At 34.3% G+C, this 21,656-nt stretch overlaps 1 protein-coding gene across 1 annotated transcript in view; it reads right to left on the reverse strand.

Moving 5' to 3' along the window:
• EDEM3 (ER degradation enhancing alpha-mannosidase like protein 3) overlaps positions 1 to 21,656 on the reverse strand; it is a 70,084-nt gene that overhangs the window by 22,799 nt on the left and 25,629 nt on the right. Inside the window, exons 7-13 of the mRNA XM_045536400.1 lie at positions 17,837 to 17,971; positions 15,302 to 15,407; positions 8,287 to 8,384; positions 6,507 to 6,632; positions 6,227 to 6,310; positions 4,607 to 4,690; positions 3,946 to 4,070 (exon numbers count right to left, since the gene is read on the reverse strand). Coding sequence (XP_045392356.1) covers positions 3,946 to 4,070; positions 4,607 to 4,690; positions 6,227 to 6,310; positions 6,507 to 6,632; positions 8,287 to 8,384; positions 15,302 to 15,407; positions 17,837 to 17,971 — 758 coding nt within the window. The remainder of the gene's footprint in view (positions 1 to 3,945; positions 4,071 to 4,606; positions 4,691 to 6,226; positions 6,311 to 6,506; positions 6,633 to 8,286; positions 8,385 to 15,301; positions 15,408 to 17,836; positions 17,972 to 21,656) is intronic.

The following is a 21,656-nucleotide window of genomic DNA, read 5'->3' on the forward strand; positions in this document are numbered from 1 at the left end:
TGATTTTTTTATTTTGGAACAAAAACTCATTTGTAATGCTTCAAAACTTTTTGGCCATTTGGGGTCTCAATCTTTTTAGAATAAACACTTTCCTGTCAATCTGCAATACTCTTATAATTTAACCTTTTCTAAAGGACAGTTATTACATGAGCAGATGCTATATGGAGAACTATAGACTGTTGAGCAGGATGATTGATAACTGGCAAATGCTAGAACTGATTATGAAACAGATGATTTGTAAACATTTACAAAAGAATAGGACCTGGTAAGACCACTACAACATGAACTGGGCAAAGTTAGCAACCTGAGTATTATGTCATATGATCTAATTTGGATTTTAAAAGCCATAAATGTATACATAAATGCAAACATACAGGCATTAAAAATGTCCTGAAGATTATCACATTGTTAACAGTGATTATCTTAGACAAGTAGGGGAGAGTGTTTCAGGAAAGATTTTCATATTCTTTTTGCCATCTAAATTCTTTTTAGTAATCATCTGTTATTAGGAAAACAGATATTTCTTTTTTTTTTCTGGGTGATTTAGTAGACTTTTTATTTAATACTGTGATTGCCATTTTTCACAGGTAATTCCAAGATTGAAATAATATTTGATCCTTCTTAGAGTTTAGATCAAAGTGAAGCAGCTTCAGTTTATTTTTCCTGCTTTACAAAAAAAGTAGAGAATTCCATCGTATTAGTTATTTATTGCTGTGTTACCAATTATCATGAGGTTAGAGACCTAAAACAATATGTGTTTATTATATTACACTTTCTGTGAGCCAAAAGTGTGGGCACAGCTTAGCTATGTCCTTGGCAGGGCCGAAATCAAGGTGTCAGCCACGGCTGGGGTCTCACGTGAGCCTCTACGAGGGAAGGAGTAGATTCCAAGCTCACGTGGCTGGTGGCAGCATCCCATTCCTTGCAGACTGTTGAACTGAGCATCTCAGCTCTTTGCTGGCTGCTGGCTGCTGGCTGCACCTGCCCTCACTTCCTTGCATGTGATCCTCTCTAAGGCAGCTTACAATGTGGCAGCTTGCTTCTTTAAAGCCAGCAAGGGGAAAAGTTTCTCAGCCAGACAGATATTGCAATCTTATGTCATGTAATCATGAAAAGTGGCATCCCTCAACCTTGGAAAAACAGATATTTAAATTTTAAAACCTGTGTGCGTGTGTGCTGGTGAGCTGGAGGGCAGCGCTGGTAGATCCGCAGGGGAATAAGCAACCAAATGCAAAGAGCTGGTAACTGAAAGCTCTCAAGTGCCATAAGGCACTGGTCACAGCCCAACCAAAATTCTTCCCAACAATTTGGATGAAAAATTTTTTGCTTATCCAAACTGCAGATCACAGAAAACTAGTAGTTTAGCTAATAGATAAAATGACTAAAATAAGATTCAACCTCTCTTTTTGGTCTAGAAACTGGAAAAAAAACAACAAAATGAAATTTTTCTAGGTAAAGGATAAAGTTCTAAGTTTACACTAAAAAAACAAACTCAGCTGTTCCAGGGCAGGGTAGAAAACACCCATTTGTGAGCAGGCTATATAGGTAAATATCTGAGGCTGGTTGATCACTGTGAGGCTCACTGTGAGTTGAACATAATAAAGCTGCTAAAAAATCTGAAGCACACCTAGCAACACAGTATAATAAAGATTTGTAGTTCTCAACCTTTTGTCAGGCTAAACACATCTGAGAGGTACAATGGCCCCAATGATGAACAGTGAGTTGAAGTAGCAGTGGTCCTCAATTAGATAGACGGTGTAAACTTGTCAGCCCCTCAGAAAACCAATGATCCCTTGTTTGAATCCAGATAGTTACAGTGCTGTTGTGCTGGGCATATCCTGAGAGTATGGGTAAGTCTGGACACAATATTTTAAGAGCGATTCCATATATCTGAATACAATCAGAAGAGGGCAAAGGCAGTGGCAAGAGGTCCAGAAACAATGTTATAAAAGGAATATCTGATGGGGGGGAAGGATGTGAAACTTTGAAAAATGTAACTTGGCTGGGTGTGGTGGCTCACATTTGTAATCCCAGCACTTTGGGAGGCTGAGGCAGGAGACTTTCTTGAGGCCAGGAGTTTGAGACAACATAGTGAGACTCTGTCTCTACGAAAAGCAGGAAAATTAACCAGGTGTGGTGGTGCATGCCTGTGATTCCAGCTACTTAGGAGAATGAGGTGCAAGGATTGCTTGAGCCCAGGAGTTCAAGGGTGCAACGAGCTATGACTGTGCCACTGTACTCCAGCCTGGGAGAGGGAAGGAAAGAAGGAAGGAAGGAAGGGAGGGAGGGAGGAAGGGAGGCAGGGGAGGGAAGGGAGGGAAGGGAAAGGGAGGGAAGGAAAAAAGGAAAATGGAACTCCCTAAACAGAGTAAATCATGTCTTCCTCTGTAATTCCTCAACCTGTTGCCTCTTTTCCACTATGGAACGTATCACGTGGTTGTGATTATTTCTTTACAGACCTATCTTATTCATTAATAAGTCATTGAAGGGAAGGGACTAGTTCTATTTTACCCTTCTATCCTCACAGCTAAGTACAGTGCCTGGCATATAGTAGGTGCTTAATTATTGCCCTTTGAATGAATTGCCAGTATAACACAGTTGTCAAGAGCCAGTCTGCCTTGATTTGAATTCTAAGTTAACCTTACAAATTGTGTGACCTTGGGCAAGTTCCCTAACTTCTCTTTGCCTTGGTTTCTTCATCTTTAAAATGAAGATTATGATAGAATTACACTTTTGAGTGTTGTTGTAAGGATCAAATGAGTTAAAGCATATAAAGTGCTTAGAAGGCTGTCTGGAGTACAGGAAACAGTCAATAAATGTCACAGACAAATACAACGTGTATATGCTTTCATTTCTTGCTGTTACCTGTGTACCTGCTTCCAGAAACCTACCCATTTCTCATCAGCAGTGGTCAGGAACAGAGGTTCCAAGACTAACTATTACCCAAATACTCTGAGTAAAGGACTAAGGGACAACCCTATGAGTAGGTAATGAGTGCTATGTTTCTCATGTCTGCGGTCCCTCTGCCTGGAACTTCTTTTACTTCTTTCTTCTCCTAATTCTTGCTCATCCTTCAGGACACAGGATTCTCCGGGAACCTTTCAGTGACTATCATATCCCAACATGTGTTTCACGCCCCCTTTAATGTGTTTCACAGCACTTATACTATGTTTTAAAAGTCTGTTTATCTGCCTGTCTTCAGTGATTCAACGACAGAAAGGACACGTCTTCACATCTTTAATCCTCCAAAACTAGTAATAACCCTGGTGCATAAAAGGCCTTAGTAAATATTTGTGGAATGAACATTGCTAACCAAATGAATCAACAAGCTTCAGCATTCATTTAGAGATGTGATAACCAGGTAAGTGGTCTTGGAATAACGGGAATGTTTGTGACTATCACACTGATGAAACAGTGCTTTTTATAGCTTGAGTTCTTCATGCCATCCACATCCATCCAGTAGCCAATGAAACAGCAACTAACACTGGTCCTCCCTAGCCCTTCAAATCAGCAACAGAGTAAGAGTACACACAGCTTTTGAGGAAATCTTGATTAAGCACAACTCATAATCCAGATATTCACCATCATCTTGATAATTTCTAGTATCTTACATAACATAAAAAAATTAACAAAAGGGAAAAAACACTTCAAATACTTCTAATATCAAGGTTCTGACATTTAACAATCATTCATTCATTCATCTATTTAAAAATCATTTGAACACCTACAATACGCCAGGCACTAACATAAAAATACAAACTTTTCAAACAATTTAAGAATGTGTTTATTCAAGACAGTTTTAAAAAGTAAAAACAATGAACTAAGGTTTGTGTCCTCAAATACCCTTTGCAAAAGAATGAAACCTATCTGAATTCTAACCAGTAGTAGCATTTGCGGTTGTTTCAGAGTTGCTCTGAGGAAAGGGGAGGTTGGCAATTGTTTTACCTGTCCTCATGACTTCCAGTACGAACATCCTTCATGGCAGCAAATCCGCAAGGCACTCTAGCATATTTATTTAAATTTTCAATAAGTGTTTTCCCTACTTCAAGGTAGTAAGGATCTCCTGTAGCCTAATAAAAAGGAGAATATATGTGTACACATACATAGCTTATATATTACCACATACCCATTCGTTTATCAAATATTTATTGAGTACCTACTAGGTGCCAGGCACCATATCAGGCACTAGAACACATGTTACATAGAAACTGAGCTCTGAAAATAAGCCATGGACCTACTTTACAGAACTTCTTAAATATACAATTGAAAAGTTGTACAACCATATTATCTTTGCCTTTAGATTAAATTTTTAATGCCCAGAAAGGTTACCTAATTGAAGAAAGGCAAGAGACATGCTTTAGAAAGCATCTCTAGAACATAAAATTTCTCTTTAAAAAAATGCTTATATAAATATTATAAAAAGGCATAAACTTACATGTCAATACTGGCATCTTTCAATAACTCTACACACTAGATAAATAAGAAGTATGATATATCCAACCATTATAATATTAAAAGAGGGCTTTGAAAATCCAATTACTATTATAAAAGAGAGATTTAAACAAAGAATGGGGGCTAAAAAGCAAAGAGAGGTAAATTATCTTACTTTATACAGGAAGTAGGTACTTTCTGCAAATTCTGGCCTTAAAGGATGTTGAGCCCAATGTACCCTGAAATCTGTAGTAAATGCCTGAACAAAACAACATACAAATATGCATTAAAAATATGATTAAATAAACAAGTAGCTCTAAAATACACAGTAGTACATATTAACTCATAAATAGGTAAAAGCAATTAGAATAACAATCATGACATATTTTCATCAATAGAACATCAATTTTCATTGCTTAAAATCTAAATTCATTTTGCAAGGCTGCTATTTTTACCAATTGAATGGACTGCTTTTTAAATAAATATTTTGGCTATTCGCAAACTCAGAAAAACTCAGTAATAAAGTAATGAAACTCAGTAATGCCACAAATGGGTCCTGTCTACATAATTATGTTTTCTTTTTCTTCCTTCTCTCTACTTTTTCCTCTTAATTATTATTTCCCTAGTTTTCATATTTGTTTAAATGTTTTAAATTGACAAATAAAAATTACATATATTTATGGTATACAACATGGTATTTTGATGTATGTATACACAGTAGGATGGCTAAATCAAGCAATTTAACATATGCATCACCCCACATATTTTTTTTGTGTGATGAGAACACTTAAAATCTACTCTCTTAGCAATTTTCAAGTACGCATATTTCTATTTTAGCATCATTTTGGCATATATTTTCTAACAATCTCAAATCCTTTGTGGAATGAGACAGGACATTGTCTAAAAATAAATAAAATTAGTCCATTTGAAATTTATTCAATAACAGAACCAACTGGTTTTTACAAGAAGATAAAAATAAAAAACAAAAACTTTTATAGAAACCAAATAAACACTTTACTTGTGATAGATGTATTTAGTTGAAACCTCAGTTTATTCTGTATGGATATGAATTTTCTCAATGCACAGTCCTACTCACCTGAAGGCTAATAAAACTATACTTTCCAAAACAAACACGTTAGGAAGCATTCTAAGTTGGTGGAATGCTTAGATATCTCACAGAGGGTAGCCAATAAGCAGGGATAGAACAAGGCCATACACACATTTGGAAATTTTAATGGTACATTTCTGGAAAGCCAAAAAGTATGCTATTAAAATCTTGTCATATCAAGCTAGCTAGCAAGAATATTTACTACCCATATACTGTATAAAAACCAGGAAGAGTAATTCTCAATTAGCATGAGGAAAGGTTGGCATTCTCCAAATTTCCAGGGAGCATGTGTGACCAGCAAAAGTATATTTAATGAATTTAGTTTTCATAAAACAAGCTTCAGAAAATAAAAGTGACAAGATCTCCCTAGCCAGTAGGTATATAGAAGTTAGAATGGGACAATATTACAATGGCATGGGTTAGAAAGGATTGCGAAACAGAAAGTTGGAAATTTTTTTATATAAAATAAAATGTCAGCATTACCCTAAACTAGACTTCTGTTAGTTAATACATGAAGAAAAGCAAAAACATATAAATACTGTATAAATAAAAAATAATTAAACTATTTAACCAGGAAAAAAATAAAAGAACAAACAAGCCTTAAAGATGTCATTTTCTACCTTTAAATTAACAAGTTATAGTATATACATATATATAAGATTAGAATTCCAAAGATTATTTGCTTACCTCTGGTAGAAAATTGTGCTTTTTAATCACCTGATATAACATCTCATGAGTTTCAATAGCAGGTCTAATATCTCCCTTTAAAACCTAGACGTCAACAACAACAAAATTACCTAATAAAATATAAGCTGATTTTTATCTATAATCACTATATAAACAGAAAAATATATATTAATACAATTTTGGAATGTGACTATGTTTTGGTAATTCAATTTTAGAGATCACAAATGCACTTAATTAAAATCATTTTACTTTCCTATTGAAAAAAAGGAGTTCTTTATACCTGCAAACCTGGAAAAAAGGCAAGCAAAGCATCCATCCAAGTCCGAGCATTCAGCATTGGTTTGTGGATATGCACATCAAGGAGAAGAGGTGGCTGGCTAATGTACCTCATTATGGCATCGTAGTGCTAAAAGATCACAATATGCGTTCATGAAAGTAGATGAAAAGAGATGTACTAAACACATTAAATAGCACTGTAAAGAAATTAAACCAGAATTTATACATCAATACACTATCAATTAACTATGTAAATATTTAAATTATTTTGGGTGGAAATCTTCTAAAACATATATTACTACTTTATGTCCTGTAACTCAGATGTAGAATAGTGAGGACTATATCTAATACGGGACCTGCTGAGGAAAGTTAATCTGATACCTTTATGACCCACTGATGTTCTTAGGTCCCCTTGGAATATAGTTACAGGCTTCTATATTACAGAATTAGTTTTTGCCTATGTCTAGGAAGTTTGGTCCTTTCTCAGCTAACATAATATTCTCATGTTCTAGATAAGTGCAGTTGTACAACCCTATAATCCCAGCTACGCAAGAGGATCATTTGAGCCCAGGAAGTCAAGACTAATCTGGACAAACATAGCAAGACCCTATCGCAAAAAAAAAAAAAAAAAAAAATTACAAAAAACCATTCTAGTGCTAACTACTATTTAAACTAACAAATCTAATCACTGTTGCCACTCTTATGGTCTGCTCTCTCTGTTTTTTATGCTCTTAGAAATTCTTTCTCCCTTTCTTTTTGTCTTCTTCTAGTTATTTCTCAGCTTTGACAACAGGTTGAGTTGTAGTAATGAGTCAACAAAAATACTATCTGTCCCCATTCACCTCAAGAAATTCTTGTTATAATCTAATAAACATATGTGATAGTATTTTTTAAAGTATTCAACTGATGACTTAGTAAAACTTCTATTAGTTTATTTTTTGCTAATTTGCCTATTATTTAATCACCATTATTGAGTACCTGCCACAGATGAAGGCACTATTCTAATCACTTCATATGCATAAACTCATTTAATCCTCCTAATAACCCTATAAATAGTATTAGTGCCACCATATCACAAAACCAGCAGTGGTATAACCAGGATTTAAACCAGGGCATCTCCCATACTTCTGACCACTATATCATAATGCCTCACATATGTAACATGGGTGAAGTTAATGGGTTAGCAAATAAACGATAAATTATTTTTACAAGAATACAGTGATATAACTGATGAGTTTGCTGTATTAATTTCAGTTTGCTTCAGTTACAAAGGTGATCCAACTGCATTCAATAATCCTCCCTCTCTCCCCAAAAAATATGCCTGTGTTTCTGATCTAATCTTAAGACTTGCAGACCCGCATTTGAAATGAATAATCACTAGTTTCTCCAAGTCTTCAAAGCCTGTATACGTGGTGTGACAAAAGACTAGTTCAAACTTTCAAGACCTCAAAAAGAACGAGAATCCAAAAGAGAAAGCTAACTAGTAACTTATTCCAATAATTCTCTTCCTTGTACAACGTCAAATCCATTTTATCACTTACTGGCATATCTGGAAATTTTCTGATAAAAGATGAAAATAAAACTACTTTGTAAACTAATTGTTTGGAATGTATGTAGCTTCTACCCTGTCCTTGTTCAAGATCATCAGGGAATACTGACACAAAACCACTACACATTTAAGAACAAATTATTTTTACAATGTCACACAGGTAACTGAGGTTCTATCAAAATATGGACTCAAATGAAATTGGCTATAAAATAAATGCAAAATTGGATCAACTTACTGTATTAAATCTTTCCAGAAAACTGTCATCTCCAAGCAAGACATAGGCTTTCAATAGATATTCATAATATGAATCAATCCCTGCTCCAACTCCACTATCTATGGAAAAACATACAAATGTGGTTTTTCATTAAACAAGCATTAAAAATTTTTTATAGAGTACAAGTGAGGGTACTAGTACAAGGAAAAATTAATCTAAACATGAAACTGTTTAAAGTAAAAATTATACATTTACAGAAATATTAACCCTACTGTATGAATAATGGCTTCCCTGTTGATAGTATTTTGTGATTAAAACAAATCTTACTTTGCAAAATTAGTTACAGAGCACTTATTTAAAAGCAAGAGATACTACATAGTTTTAAGATTTTTTTAAAAGGAAGTTTTCTCAGTGAGGAACTTCAATGAACAAGCACTAGAGGGTGCCACGATGTAATTTCTTGATTGAACTCTTAATTAGTAAGGCACTAATCTCTACAGTCATAAAAGATACAAAAACAAGACTACCAGTGTTTGGAGGTGCCAGTTCTAATTGCTAAAACTAACATACTTGCTGGCTTATTCCTCCAAGATCATCACAGAGGACTAAAGAAAGAAAATAACAAGGGAAAAAAGAAGGAAAAACCCTGTAAGAAATCTCTGGGGAAGAGGGAGAGAGGAAAGGGGATAGCTTTGACCTGGAGCAGAAGGCAGCCAGGCATGGCTATGAAAGAATAAAAGAAGAAACTGCTAGAGCTTTGCTCCTGCTTCTCTCCTGCCACTGCCTTGAGACATAAAGTCTCTTCTTACACTTCAGACCTCTGCCCCAAGTATCCTCAGGAGAAAAATCTGGGCAGCACAGAAACCTGTGTAAGGAATTGAACAAATGAGGTGGAGATAACCTTTAAAACAGTCTCTTCCCCACCTTTTCTCCTCCTAATTCCTAGGCTCAGTGAATTATAATCTAAATTATAATTACAATCTTAGAAATCTCTATACCAAGGGCATCAGAATTTCTAGGAGTCCAGGCATCAGTATTTTTAAAAACTTTTTAAAATTCAACCCTGAAATCACTGGTGTTGATAGAGATTGGAATGGACCATTTCACAAAATAGGAGACAAGGAAACAAGAACTCACAGAACAAAAACAAGACATGGAAGAAACAGGACTTTTTAAGAAGAAAAATAATGTACTGAAATAAGAGTTTATCAGAAGAAGAAAAAATATTAGAACAGGCAAATCAAGAATTTAAAATTAGCCTAATAAACATATTAAAAAGACAAGAAAAGTATTAGCAATAAAAAATGAGAAGAAAAAAATTTAATAATCAAGATGTACACAGAATTAAAAATATAACAGTCAAAATAACAGAACAGATGGATTGTATAGCAGAAAGAATACAGTTGAGGAACAAATTAGCAAATTAGAAGACCACGTGTAGTAACCTCCTAGAAGGAAAAGAGAAAAGCAACAAAAGAAAACATAGGGCCGGGCGTGGTGGCTCACGCCTATAATCCTAGCACTCTGGGAGGCCGAGCTCAAGGTCAGGAGTTCGAGACCAGCCCGAGCAAGCGCGAGACCCCGTCTCCACTAAAAAAAACAGAAAGAAATTATCTGGACAACTAAAAATATATAGAAAAAATTAGCTGGGCATGGTGGCGCATGCCTGTAGTCCCAGCTACTCGGGAGGCTGAGGCAGAAGGATTGCTTGAGCCCAGGAGTTTGAGGTTGCTGTGAGCTAGGCTGATGCCATGGCACTGTAGCCCAGGGAGCAGAGCGAGACTGTCTCCAAAAAAAAAAAAGAAAGAAAGAAAAAAGAAAAGAAAACATAAAAGAAAAGCTAAGATATAGGGGGGATAGAAATAGAAGGGACAGTGATTTATCTCTCTTTGTAAAAAGAGAGATAAAAAATCAAAAGGGGGGTTGCCTGGGAAGAGACTCTTTGTGTTGAGATTTCTAAATCATCTGTAGAATGTAAGCGTGGAGTTGCTGGGGCCACCAATAGAAGATGTCTATCTGAGAATGCAGCTGACAAGAAAGCAAAGAGAGGATGCAGAAAAGCCAAGTCCTGAAGAAGACATTGCTCAATTTATTGGATTCCAAGTGCAAGGAGCACAGGCTTTGGAATCAGAACACCTGGTATGAGTCCTGCCTCTACCCCAAGATGAATGGTCTTCAATGCATAACTTTAATTTCTTAAAAATAATGAAAAAAAAAATCTGTAAGACCAAAGTAAAAAAAACCTACCCTGTATGTTTATTATGAATATCAAATAAGATAACATATATGAAGGTCTTTTTTAAACTATAAAAATGCTGTTCCACTATAAGAGATTACTTAGAACAGCGTCTGGCACATACTAAGCACCCTAAAAGTACCTGTTAAATTGAAAAATAAATAAAAATAATTGTTGGATTCAAAAAAAATCAAATGGATAAAAAATCTTAAAAAATTCATTTTTAGCAATTAAAAACAAATTTTTAATTTGAAAGGGCCCACAGAATATCATAAGGAGAGATTTAAAAAAAAAACCCTACATCTAAGATTATGTGACAGTTTAGAAATTTTTCTTTGTGTTTGATATTCATGGTTTTCCAGAAAGAAAGAGTAGATTACATACAAGGGCATAAAAATCAGAATGACATCACACTTTTTAACAGAACATAAGAAGACAAAAAGAGTATTTTCAAAAACTTGAAGGATAGTAACTTACACCAAAAATTGCACAAAGCTAAACTATCTCTCAAATATGAAAGCACAATAAAACTCTTGTTAGGTACATATGGCCAAGCTATAAAAAGCTACTGAAAATAGTTGGATGAAATATTCAAATAAGAACAGTGACAAACCCAGGATTTGTTATCTTTAAATAGATGGGGGAGCAAGGGGAGAGAGAGACAGAGCCAGAGAGACAGAAACAGAGACATCACTAGGACCAAAAGAAAAAGTAGAAAATATAGTCATACTCACTAAGAACTAAATATCAATACAATATCAACATAACAGGAAGGAAGGCTGGGGCAGGGCGACATACAGGGATGAGAGGGCATAATAAAGTTCATGTCATTAGGAAATAGATATAGGTATCAATTAAAAACACAACTAAAAAGAAACATAGAAAAGGTAGAACACACTAAAATAACAATTAAGATAGAATAAATACGTCCAAATATATTAAAAATGTATAGATGTAAATGGACTAAACTCACCAATTAAAAGACGAAGACTGAAAAAATGGATTTTAGAAGACTGTAAATTTTGTAAGAGATAAACTTATAGCATGAGCACCCACAAAGATTGAAAGTAAAAGGAAAAAAAAGACTTACCAGGCAAATACTAAGCAAGATAAAGCTGTTGTAACTATATTACTATCAGATAAAATATATTTTAAGACAAAGACTACTGTTAGAGATGGAGAGGTCACTGCATAATGATAAACAATTCAACTGAGGTAGCAGTTTTAAATGAACGTACCCAATAAAATAACCCAATATATACAATAGACTATATAAAGCAAAAACAGAGCTACAGAGAGAGATTAATAAGATCATAATCATTGCTGGAAATGTCATGTACTTTTCTTAATTCTTGATAGGGTAAGCAAACAGAAAATCCAGCAGGATCTACACACAATCATTAACAACTGAGCAAACTGACATTTATAGAATTCTATATCCAACAATTAGAAAATACACATTTTTTAAAGCACATACGGAACATTTACAAAAACTGACCATGTTCTAGGCCAAAAAGAACACTCCAATACATTTCAAAGGACAGGTATCACACAGATCATAAGTATCTCATATTATATACACCAGCACTCCCCAACCTTTTTGGCACCAGGAACCAGTTTCATGGAAGACAATTTTTCCATGGACCAGGGTGGGGAGATAGTTTCAGAATGATTCAAGCACATTACATTGATTGTGCAGTCAAACCTCTCTGCTAATGATAATCTGTACTTGCAGCTGCTCCCCAGAATTAGCATCACCACCTCAGCTCCACCTCAGATCACCAAGCATTAGATTCTCATAGGAAGCACACAACCTAGATCCCTCACGGTTTACAGTAGGGTTGGAGCTCCTGTGAGAATCTACTAACGCTGCTGATCTGACAGGAGGCAGAGCTTACGCAGCGATGCAAGGGACGAGGAGCAGCTGTAAATACAGAGGAAGCTTCGCCAGCTCACCTCCTGCTGTGTGGCCTGGTTCCTAACAAGGCACAGACCAGTACTGGTCTGCGGCCCGGGAGTTGGGGACTGCAGATATAGACCATTGAATTATAAATATTATGACAAAAATTTTATATGTCCCCACATATGTGTAAAGTGCTGCTAAAAACTCAAAGAAAGGAGAAATCTGTGAGAACCACTTTTACCTCACATTATACACATAAATCAACTCCAGATGGTTCATGAACTTCAATATCAATAATAAAACTTTGAAACTCTTAATATCAAAGTGAATAATTTTAGACCTCTGATTAAGGAGATATTCTTAAGACAAAAAAAGTATTATTCATAGAAGACTGATAAAGTTAACTATATTAAAAGTTAAAGGGAACTTAAAGTGAAAGGACAAATAAAACTGGAAGAAGATATACGCAATACACATAACTGACAAAGAATTAGCATGAAGAATATATAAAGAATTTTTATAAGTAAAAGCACAAGTAACCAATAGAAAACATAAAAAAACAAGAAAATCCGATTCAAAAAAAAAAGGAAACACATATGGTCAATAAATATTGATATAAATACATCTATAACATCATTAGTGATCAAGGAAATGCAAATCAAACCAAAATGGGATATCACTTGTATATCCATTTGATTAGCAAAAGTTTTGAAAATATGACCGTACAAAGTGTTGCAGAGGATGCCAATCCACAGAATCTCTTATACATTGCTGGTGAAAGTACACAGTGGTAAAACAACTTTGGAAAACAATTTGACATTATCTCCTGAAGCTGAATATCAACTTACCCTATGATCTAAAAATTCCACTCCTAGGTATGTATACAGCCAAGATGAAAGTCTTATATATGTATGACAGCAGCAACTACAAAAATAACCATGGCTCTACTGTTCACACTAACAAAACCCTGCAAACAACTTAAATGCCCATAAACTGTGATTTATTCATCTAATAAAATATCATACAGCAGTTAAAAAAGAATGAAATACAACTTCATACAACAATATGTATGAGTCTCAGCAATATAGCAAGTCCTCGCTTAATGTTGTAATTAGATTCTTGGAAACTGTGATTTTAAGTGAAACAACATACAATGAAAGCAATTTTTTTCTCATTAACGTTATAAAACAACATTATCCGAGGTCCTGCTGTGCACTGCTTCACTTGAAGTCGCAGTTTCCAAGAACCTATCACAACATTAAGTGAGGACTTACTGTATGGTATTAAATTTTTTTTAAAAAGTCTCCAAAGGGTACAAATGACATAATATCCCTTTATAAAGTTTAAAACAAAACAAAAAATATACTTTCTCAGGAATACATATAGATGCAATAAAACTTTATTAAAAGGAAAGCAAGGCATTGATCAGGAAGAATGACGGTTACTTCAGTTGGGAGGAGGCAGAGAGGCACGGTGCTCCAAGGACCATATACAGAAGCAGTATGCTGCCAAATAAGTTGCTGTTGTAATGGATGGTCCATTTGTGGGTGCTTATTACATACATTGTTAAAAGTAACTAAATAAAATGGGTCATGCTTGGACTAATGATGAGTGTCCTGTCATAATCAAGAATTATAATTAATTCAAAATTAATTATGATTAATTTGCACTGAGGTCTGAAGTAGATTTAAAAAAAAAAAAGAAAGAAAACAAAATCACAGAATTCTGAAGCCAGAATTCAGATCTGTTTCAGAAACCCTTTAGATAAAATTTAGAAAAATTTTATACAATACTGAATGGAGGCAATAATTTTATTTTAATATGCTCAAACTAATTATTGTATAATTGTTATTTAAACATAGGCGGTTATATTTTATATATAAACAAGATAAACCTTTTGGAAAATAGAGAAATGTGTAACAGATATACTCTCAGGAATATTCTAGTATATTTCCATTTTTCTACACTTGTTTATAGGAGTGTTTTATAAAGATAAAATCATATTTTTATATAATTCTATATCCTATTTGTTCATATATAACATTGTTATATGCTCCTTCTATGCTTCTGATTCATTTTAATAACTTAATATTCCAACATTTCTGTAAAATAATTTTCTTTTCTTATTATTTTATTGACTTAGACTGTTTCCCAGTTTTCCACTATTATAAATAATTATGTAATGAACATCTTTGGGAACAAATAACTTTCTATATTTTGTATTATTTTCTCGGGCTAGATTCCCAGACATAAAATTATTAATCAAAGAGACTAACATTGCATTAGTGAGCACTTACTTCATAGTACGTGGAGCACATGCCAGACACTGTTCTAAGGGCTTTACATTGGTTAACTCATTCAATCCTCATGAAGAACTCTATGAAGTAAGTACTATTAATATCCCCATTTTACAGATATGGATAGACGGCACACAGAGGTTAAATAATCTGCCCAAGATCAAATAGCTTGAATTCCAACAATATGATTCCAGAGTCTATGCTCTTAGTTACTAGGCTATACTCTATTTCTGTGGGTAGGGAAAAAAACATAAGGATTGATGATATTATTAAATACAGATTCCCACTAAACTACACATTGATGTGAGATGTTTGTGTTACTCTGACCCTCTAGTCCTCAAAGAAATCAATTCTAGTGTTTCATCTATACCCTATACCTATAATGCTATATCCATTAAAAAATAAAATACTAAATCATCTAGAATCAGTGTGGTATATTTGCCAACTCCCCAAAAAATGGGGCTACATTAATTAAAATTCCAGCAATCTTGTGAGAAACTATGCTTTATACTATCCCAAAGATTATTTTAACAAATGAAAATCCTTTCTTTTCCAACCACTTTGAGGATATGAAGACTTGATTTCAAAAGCTAAATTTACCTTTTCGTACCCAGTCTCCAGTATGAATATTTATAGTCACACCCACTAAATTACTACTTCGTTGTCTTTTTTCCCAGAGAAAATCAAGAGCTTTTCTTGCATATTCCTATAATAAAAAAAGAAATGCATATTTGAAGAACTGCATGTCTTTGACAAGTAAAAAAAAAAAACAGACAAAAATCAAAGGCCCATAGGATATTTTAAGAACTAAGTAAAATTAAGATAACCATTTAGTATAAATTTCCTTAAAAGTCAAGTCTTGGCTCTTTTTCAGCCAATTAGTATATGGTTAAGAATGATTCTGAAAATGCTATTTAGTGGAAGTCTCACTTTGAGACCATTCATTTCATCTACTCTTGCAGTACAGGTTCATGTTCACACATATGTATTATTAAATTATATTAATTGCCGGCACAATTAGATGTACTTATTAAAATAATTTCCATCACTTAAATGCAAAGTGAAAACCTTCTTAGGTACTCTCATTTAGAAAGTTGGAAGAGAATTTCAAAGTTGGTATGCTATCTCTGAAACAGTCATTTCAGATTTTCTTTTTTAAATAGTATGCAAGTTTGTCAGTGAAAAGTTAGTAAATCAATTAGGCTATTGAATATTTATTGGATAATACCAAACTTATAACCTTATGATACCATTTTTTTCTTTTTCTCCTTTATTTTTATCAACTGGATACTAAATGAAAATGAGTTCTTAATCAAATTATTGGCTTTGGACTAAAAGATGCTACAAAATATAAAAGCAAAGGGCGTGTACAGTTGAGTTTCTAAATTAATTTCAGAGCATGAATCTATTTAGCAGTGCAGAAGTACTTCTGTGAAAGAAAATATAATTAAATCAATTTGTCGCTTTGTAGATTTAACAACAGAGTATAAAATAGTTTTAATTCTTGACTCAACCTATTTAGGCGGATTTCTTTTAAACAAAACAGGTTATAACTTTAATTAAATGGTGGAATTTCAGAGCCAGACAATTTCATAAAAATTATATCCCCTACTTTTACTTTATAGCTATGAAAATAGGCCCAGTGAAATTAAAGATTTAACTGAAGTTTAAAATTAAATTTTAGGGCAACAAGTATAAGAATTCAGATCTATGTATATATTAAACCAAAGGTCAGCAAACTTTTTCTGACGAGGAACAGACAGCAAATATTTTAGGCATTATGGGTCATATAACCACTGTCACAATTACTCAACTCTGTCACTGTAGCACAAAAACAGCCATAGACAGAAATAAACAATTGAGCATGGCTGTGTTCCAATAAAACTTTATTTTCAAAAAACAGGCAGTCGCTGGACTAGACCCACAGACTGTAGTTTGCCAACCGTGTATTAGACCGATGCTCTGTCAACCACATCAGGTTGCTTTTCTGACAATAAATTACTGTATATTCAAAAAGTACAAAAAAAAAATCATGATTTTCAACAGATTTACTCGTAAACACAAAATAGGCCAACGGAAAGAGTATGCGGGCTGGGCGCAGTGCCTCATGCCTGTAAGCCTAGCACTCTGGGAGGCCGAGGCGGGAGGACTGTTTGAGTTCAGGAGGTCAAGACCAGCCTGAGCAAGAGTGAGACCCCGTCTCTACTAAAAATAGAAAGAAATTAGCCAAGCAACTAAAAATAGAAAAAATTAGCCGGGCATGGTGGCACATGCCTGTAGTCCCAGCTACTCGGGAGGCTGAGGCAGGAGGATTGTTTGAGCCCAGGAGTTTGAGGTTGCTGTAAGCTAGGCTGATGCCACGGCACTCTAGCCCGGGCAACAGAGTGAGACTCTGTCTCAAAAAAAAAAAAAAAAAAAGAGTATGGGCTTTGAATTCAGAAAGACATGGATTCTAATTCTAATTCCACTCATTCACCTCCTAGCTGCACAGTTCTCTTATCCTCTTTGAGCCTTATTTTCCTCACCTATAACTGCATCAATATCTCAGAGAGTTTGTAGTTCATATTAAACTAGAAAATATGCTAAAGTGTCTACACTTTTTAATGAAGAGAAAATATTAGTCAACAAGGTATGGAATAAGAATTTAAGTTAAAAGATAAACCAAATGCGATAAATCTGTCCTCAGGACATTTGAACATATAGACATACATACACACAAAGACCATTTAACTTGTTCTCTTTATAGTCAGTCATATCCAGTGTCTGTGTAGCTTCCATCTGGAAGTCTTCCAAATAAAACACAGGGACACAGTATTTCATATAAGACATTTACAATATCAAGGAGCCATCAAACTCATTTAAGTAATACGGCTAAAAAAATCTTGTAAGAAAAAAACCTAAAAATTCACTTTATAGTTCGTGAACAAACTGCAAAGTTGGATTTAACATAGCTACTACTTCACAATAACGTCTATGTTTTCGACAATTAAAAACTATGTAATGAAATTTAGACAAAAAGTTCACTGAAATAACAGGAATTCTCCAAATGATAATCCTAAAACTTAAACAATGAAGAACAGATATAAAGTTAGCTATGCCCAATACCCAGGAGACCAAAGACCATAAAAAGCCAACCTCAAATATTGTTGCTCCTGTGAATCGACTTAAAGCTGCAAACTCAAGGATCAAGGTACCTGCACAAGCTGTACAGGTATCTGTCTCAGTTCCTGTCCGAGCTTCCGGTTTTCTGATGCCAAACTTTAAATTAATCTAAATACAATTAGAAGATTATCATTAGCAATTATCAAGAGATAATGACTTCCTGGTAAGAAGTCACCTTCAATCAAGACTTTTTATAAAGTCATAAAAATAGTTCATAAAACGATACTGACATTGAATCTGATAATCTTTATGACTTTCCAGTTAACAACTAGGGAAATATATTCTAAGCGCATAATACTCATGGAGTAAATGAGTTTCTATTTAGTTCCTTTCTCTATGATATCAAAGCTCAGTATCATCATAACAATTATATAGAGAAAATATCTTCTACAATAATTTCTTTCTCTGGACAGTTTAACCTAGTAAGTACAAGAATAAGGGAAGTAGACCAGCCTTGAAATTACGTTTAAAATTTGTGAAAAAACAGTACTATATTACATATTAAATAGTTCTTCATAGAGAAAAAAATTGATTGTCATAGTATGAAAGGAGATTAAAACTTTGTTTACAGGTTTTTTAGGTTTTAAAATATACAGTGGAAGGCTTGCTGGAAAGCTAACAACACCAGGAAATTTTTTTCAAAGTGGCATTTCTTTTGTAATTCAAACACAACCAAGTAATACTACAATACATAACCTGGATTAACTAGACCCAAACCGATCAGAAACTGATTAAAACTATACTGTTTTTCAGCAATCCAACTAAACAACAAAAAAGGAGGCACATGCCAAGGATTTTGCTAATAATGAACAAAAACATCAAATATAAAACATCACAGTTACGTTCTCGGGTTAGTTATTATTCAAATTCTTATAAACAGAAGCTCAAATAAACTTATATTTCAACTTATCTGCAGAAATCAGTTGCTGGCTAGGCCTATTCCCTTAACAGTATCCAATCCACAGATTCTAGGCATTTCTAAACAAACACCCCCAAACAACAAAAGTAAAATGTAGGTGAGACATGGGGAGTTGATCACTCCATGTTGTTTTCAGCACTGCCACTTATGTTACTTCCTAGAATGTCACCTGAGGTATTTCCATGTGTTGTTGGCCTGGCAGTACTCCTCCATCCCTACCCAAATGTATAATTACTGCCACCACTTGTACTTCTGTTAGATGAAGTAGTTTTAGGTAGTTCTGTACCATGAACAAGAATGAAAAGTATTTCTTGCCTATATCCCTATCTCATGCTGCCTATACCCCAATCTACAGACCTAAAATTGAAAGCTGATACTAAGAATAATGAACGTAAAACGAAGCAATCCTCAACAATAAAATAAAGTTTAATTATATTAATTACACTAAGGCAAAGTATAGTACTAAATTTTTACAAATATTTCCAATAAGAGTCAACGTGAAAAATATTTTCTGGTTAGTTCTATTAATTACCTCAATCAACTAATGAGTATTTATTTATTGATTACCTACCATGTGGTAGATATTATGGTAAGATACAAAGAAATAGATCCTTGCCTTCAAGGAGCTTAAAATTGAGAAAGAGTAAATAAGAAAGATAGGTAAATAGAGAAAATAGCTCATAATGGAAAAGCATAAATAAGTACCAATCAAATACATATGCTAATATCTAAAATTTAGAAAAGGAAGTATCACTGGGAGTAGCTGAGACCTAAGAACGGCAAAAGTCCAGGGAGTAGTCATAAGAAAGCAAAAGCAAGACAGAAAAGTTTGAATCCCATTTAAGTATCTTTTCCCTTAAAAAAATGGAAATATTTTGAATGATTATAGTTTTAGTTCATGAAAAATATTTAAAATGTTTGTATATTGAATTGTATGCCAAGGTGATTGCTACAAAACTACATAAAAGGACTAATTCTTAGTACACTATCTATACCATCAGATCATTTCAATTCTGTGTGCTGCAGATAAGTGGTATTATTTTGGAGCATTCCAGGTTGCTAATAAAAAGGAAAAAATATATAAGCAGTATTAAACAACTTTTAAACAGAAAACTAAGATGCATTTCAGATGCCTCCTGGGGAAACTGCCATTTCCACAAGACAGGGCTTTTGGGCAATCTCTTGCAGACATTTGATCTGGAGGTTGGCAGACAGGTTCCTGTCCTCCTGACGAGGTCTGAAATGATCGGGTGTAGAGAGGGGAGCAGCACACACTACTGCAGATGTTAGAAACAACGACCATACTGCTCTGCTTACTTGAAAGGCTTAGGACAAAAAGATGAAAAGTATAATAAAGGTTTTATACTTAGAAGGAATTTTGAACCTGGTTCCTCCTGATTCTGTGTTCCTGAAAGTCACAAAGTGGTTTTTAAAAAGGGCTCTTTTTTATTGAAAACTAAAACGTGTAAATTATCTACACTAAACTTATCTGCCTTATCTATTTGCTACACTGGAAAATTCTTAAAATATGCATAAATCATAACAGAATTCCCATTAATCCTATATTTTATGGATATAATCATCTACTCAACCTTAGCAATGAGGTCTTATCTGAAAAGCTGGCAAGTTGTTTTTAATTAACTTTGAGGAAACAGTATTACAAAGTATGGACTAGCTCTAAGGTTTATATGAGAGTTTAAAAATGACCATGAACTCTTACAACAGCATTTCTGCCCCGTAAATTCTTCTGAGTTAAAACCACTAATGCAAATACTATCAATTGTGCATGTACATCTTAGAGAGACTGATTATACAAATTTTAATGAAGAAAAGCAGTATTTACTAAGTGTACATAAGGAAGGCTGAGAAGGCAGTTATTTTCCTCTGTAGTCCTCCTCTAAAAAATAATTTTTAAAAATCTTCTTGACACTTCAGAGGATAAGACAATAATTTAAGTTTCTTTTCCCATAATGCTCACAGTATATTCTATTTCAAAAACAATCAATAAATTTAACATTTACAAAAAAAAATTCACATTAAAATAGAATTCCATTTTTCCTCATTAAAAAAAAATGATAACATTCAGCATGGGCAACAAAACAATGATATGTGCACTTTCATACAATAATGAGGCCGTACAGAAGTAGAATCTTTCTGGAAAGCAACTGGGCAGAAAGTATCCAAAGTCTTAAAAAAACCATTCCCTACTCCATGACTTACTATTTCCTCTGCTAGTAATGTATCCTAAAGAAGAAATTTAAAAACGTATAAGAATGTTCTTAGGAGAGCTATTTAAAATATCAAAAACTAGAAATTGAAATAAGATAAAATTCTAGGCTGTTTCATTAAAAAAAAAAGTACTGGTCATAACCCACTAAATCGGCTGGCTGTGGTGGCTCACGCCTGTAATCCTAGGACTCTGGGAGGCCGAGGTGGGAGGATCGCTTGAGGTCAGGAGTCCAAGACCAGCCTGAGCAAGAGCGAGAGACCCTGTCTCTACTAAAAAAAAAAAAAAAAATTAATAGAAAAAATTAGCCAGGCAACTAAAAATAGAAACAAAAATTAGCCGGCATGGTGGCGAGCACCCAGCTACTCTACTCGGGAGGCTAAAGCAGGAGGATCACTCGAGCCCAGGAGTCTGAGGTTGCTGTGAGCTAGGCTGACGCCACGGCACTCACTCTAGCCTGGGCAATAAAGCGAGGCTCTGACTTAAGGAAAAAAAAAAAAAAAAACACTAAATTGATGGGTAAATCAATGGGCTGTGACACCTAGTTTAAAAAGTACTATGCTGTATCATGCTGTATCTCCAGTCAAAGATGACTCTGATTTGATTTGAGTTATATTGGTAAAGAAGTTATACCAGATAATAGAGAT

Source organism: Lemur catta, chromosome 23 (assembly GCF_020740605.2).
Source record: "Lemur catta isolate mLemCat1 chromosome 23, mLemCat1.pri, whole genome shotgun sequence".
Lineage (NCBI taxonomy): Eukaryota > Metazoa > Chordata > Mammalia > Primates > Lemuridae > Lemur > Lemur catta.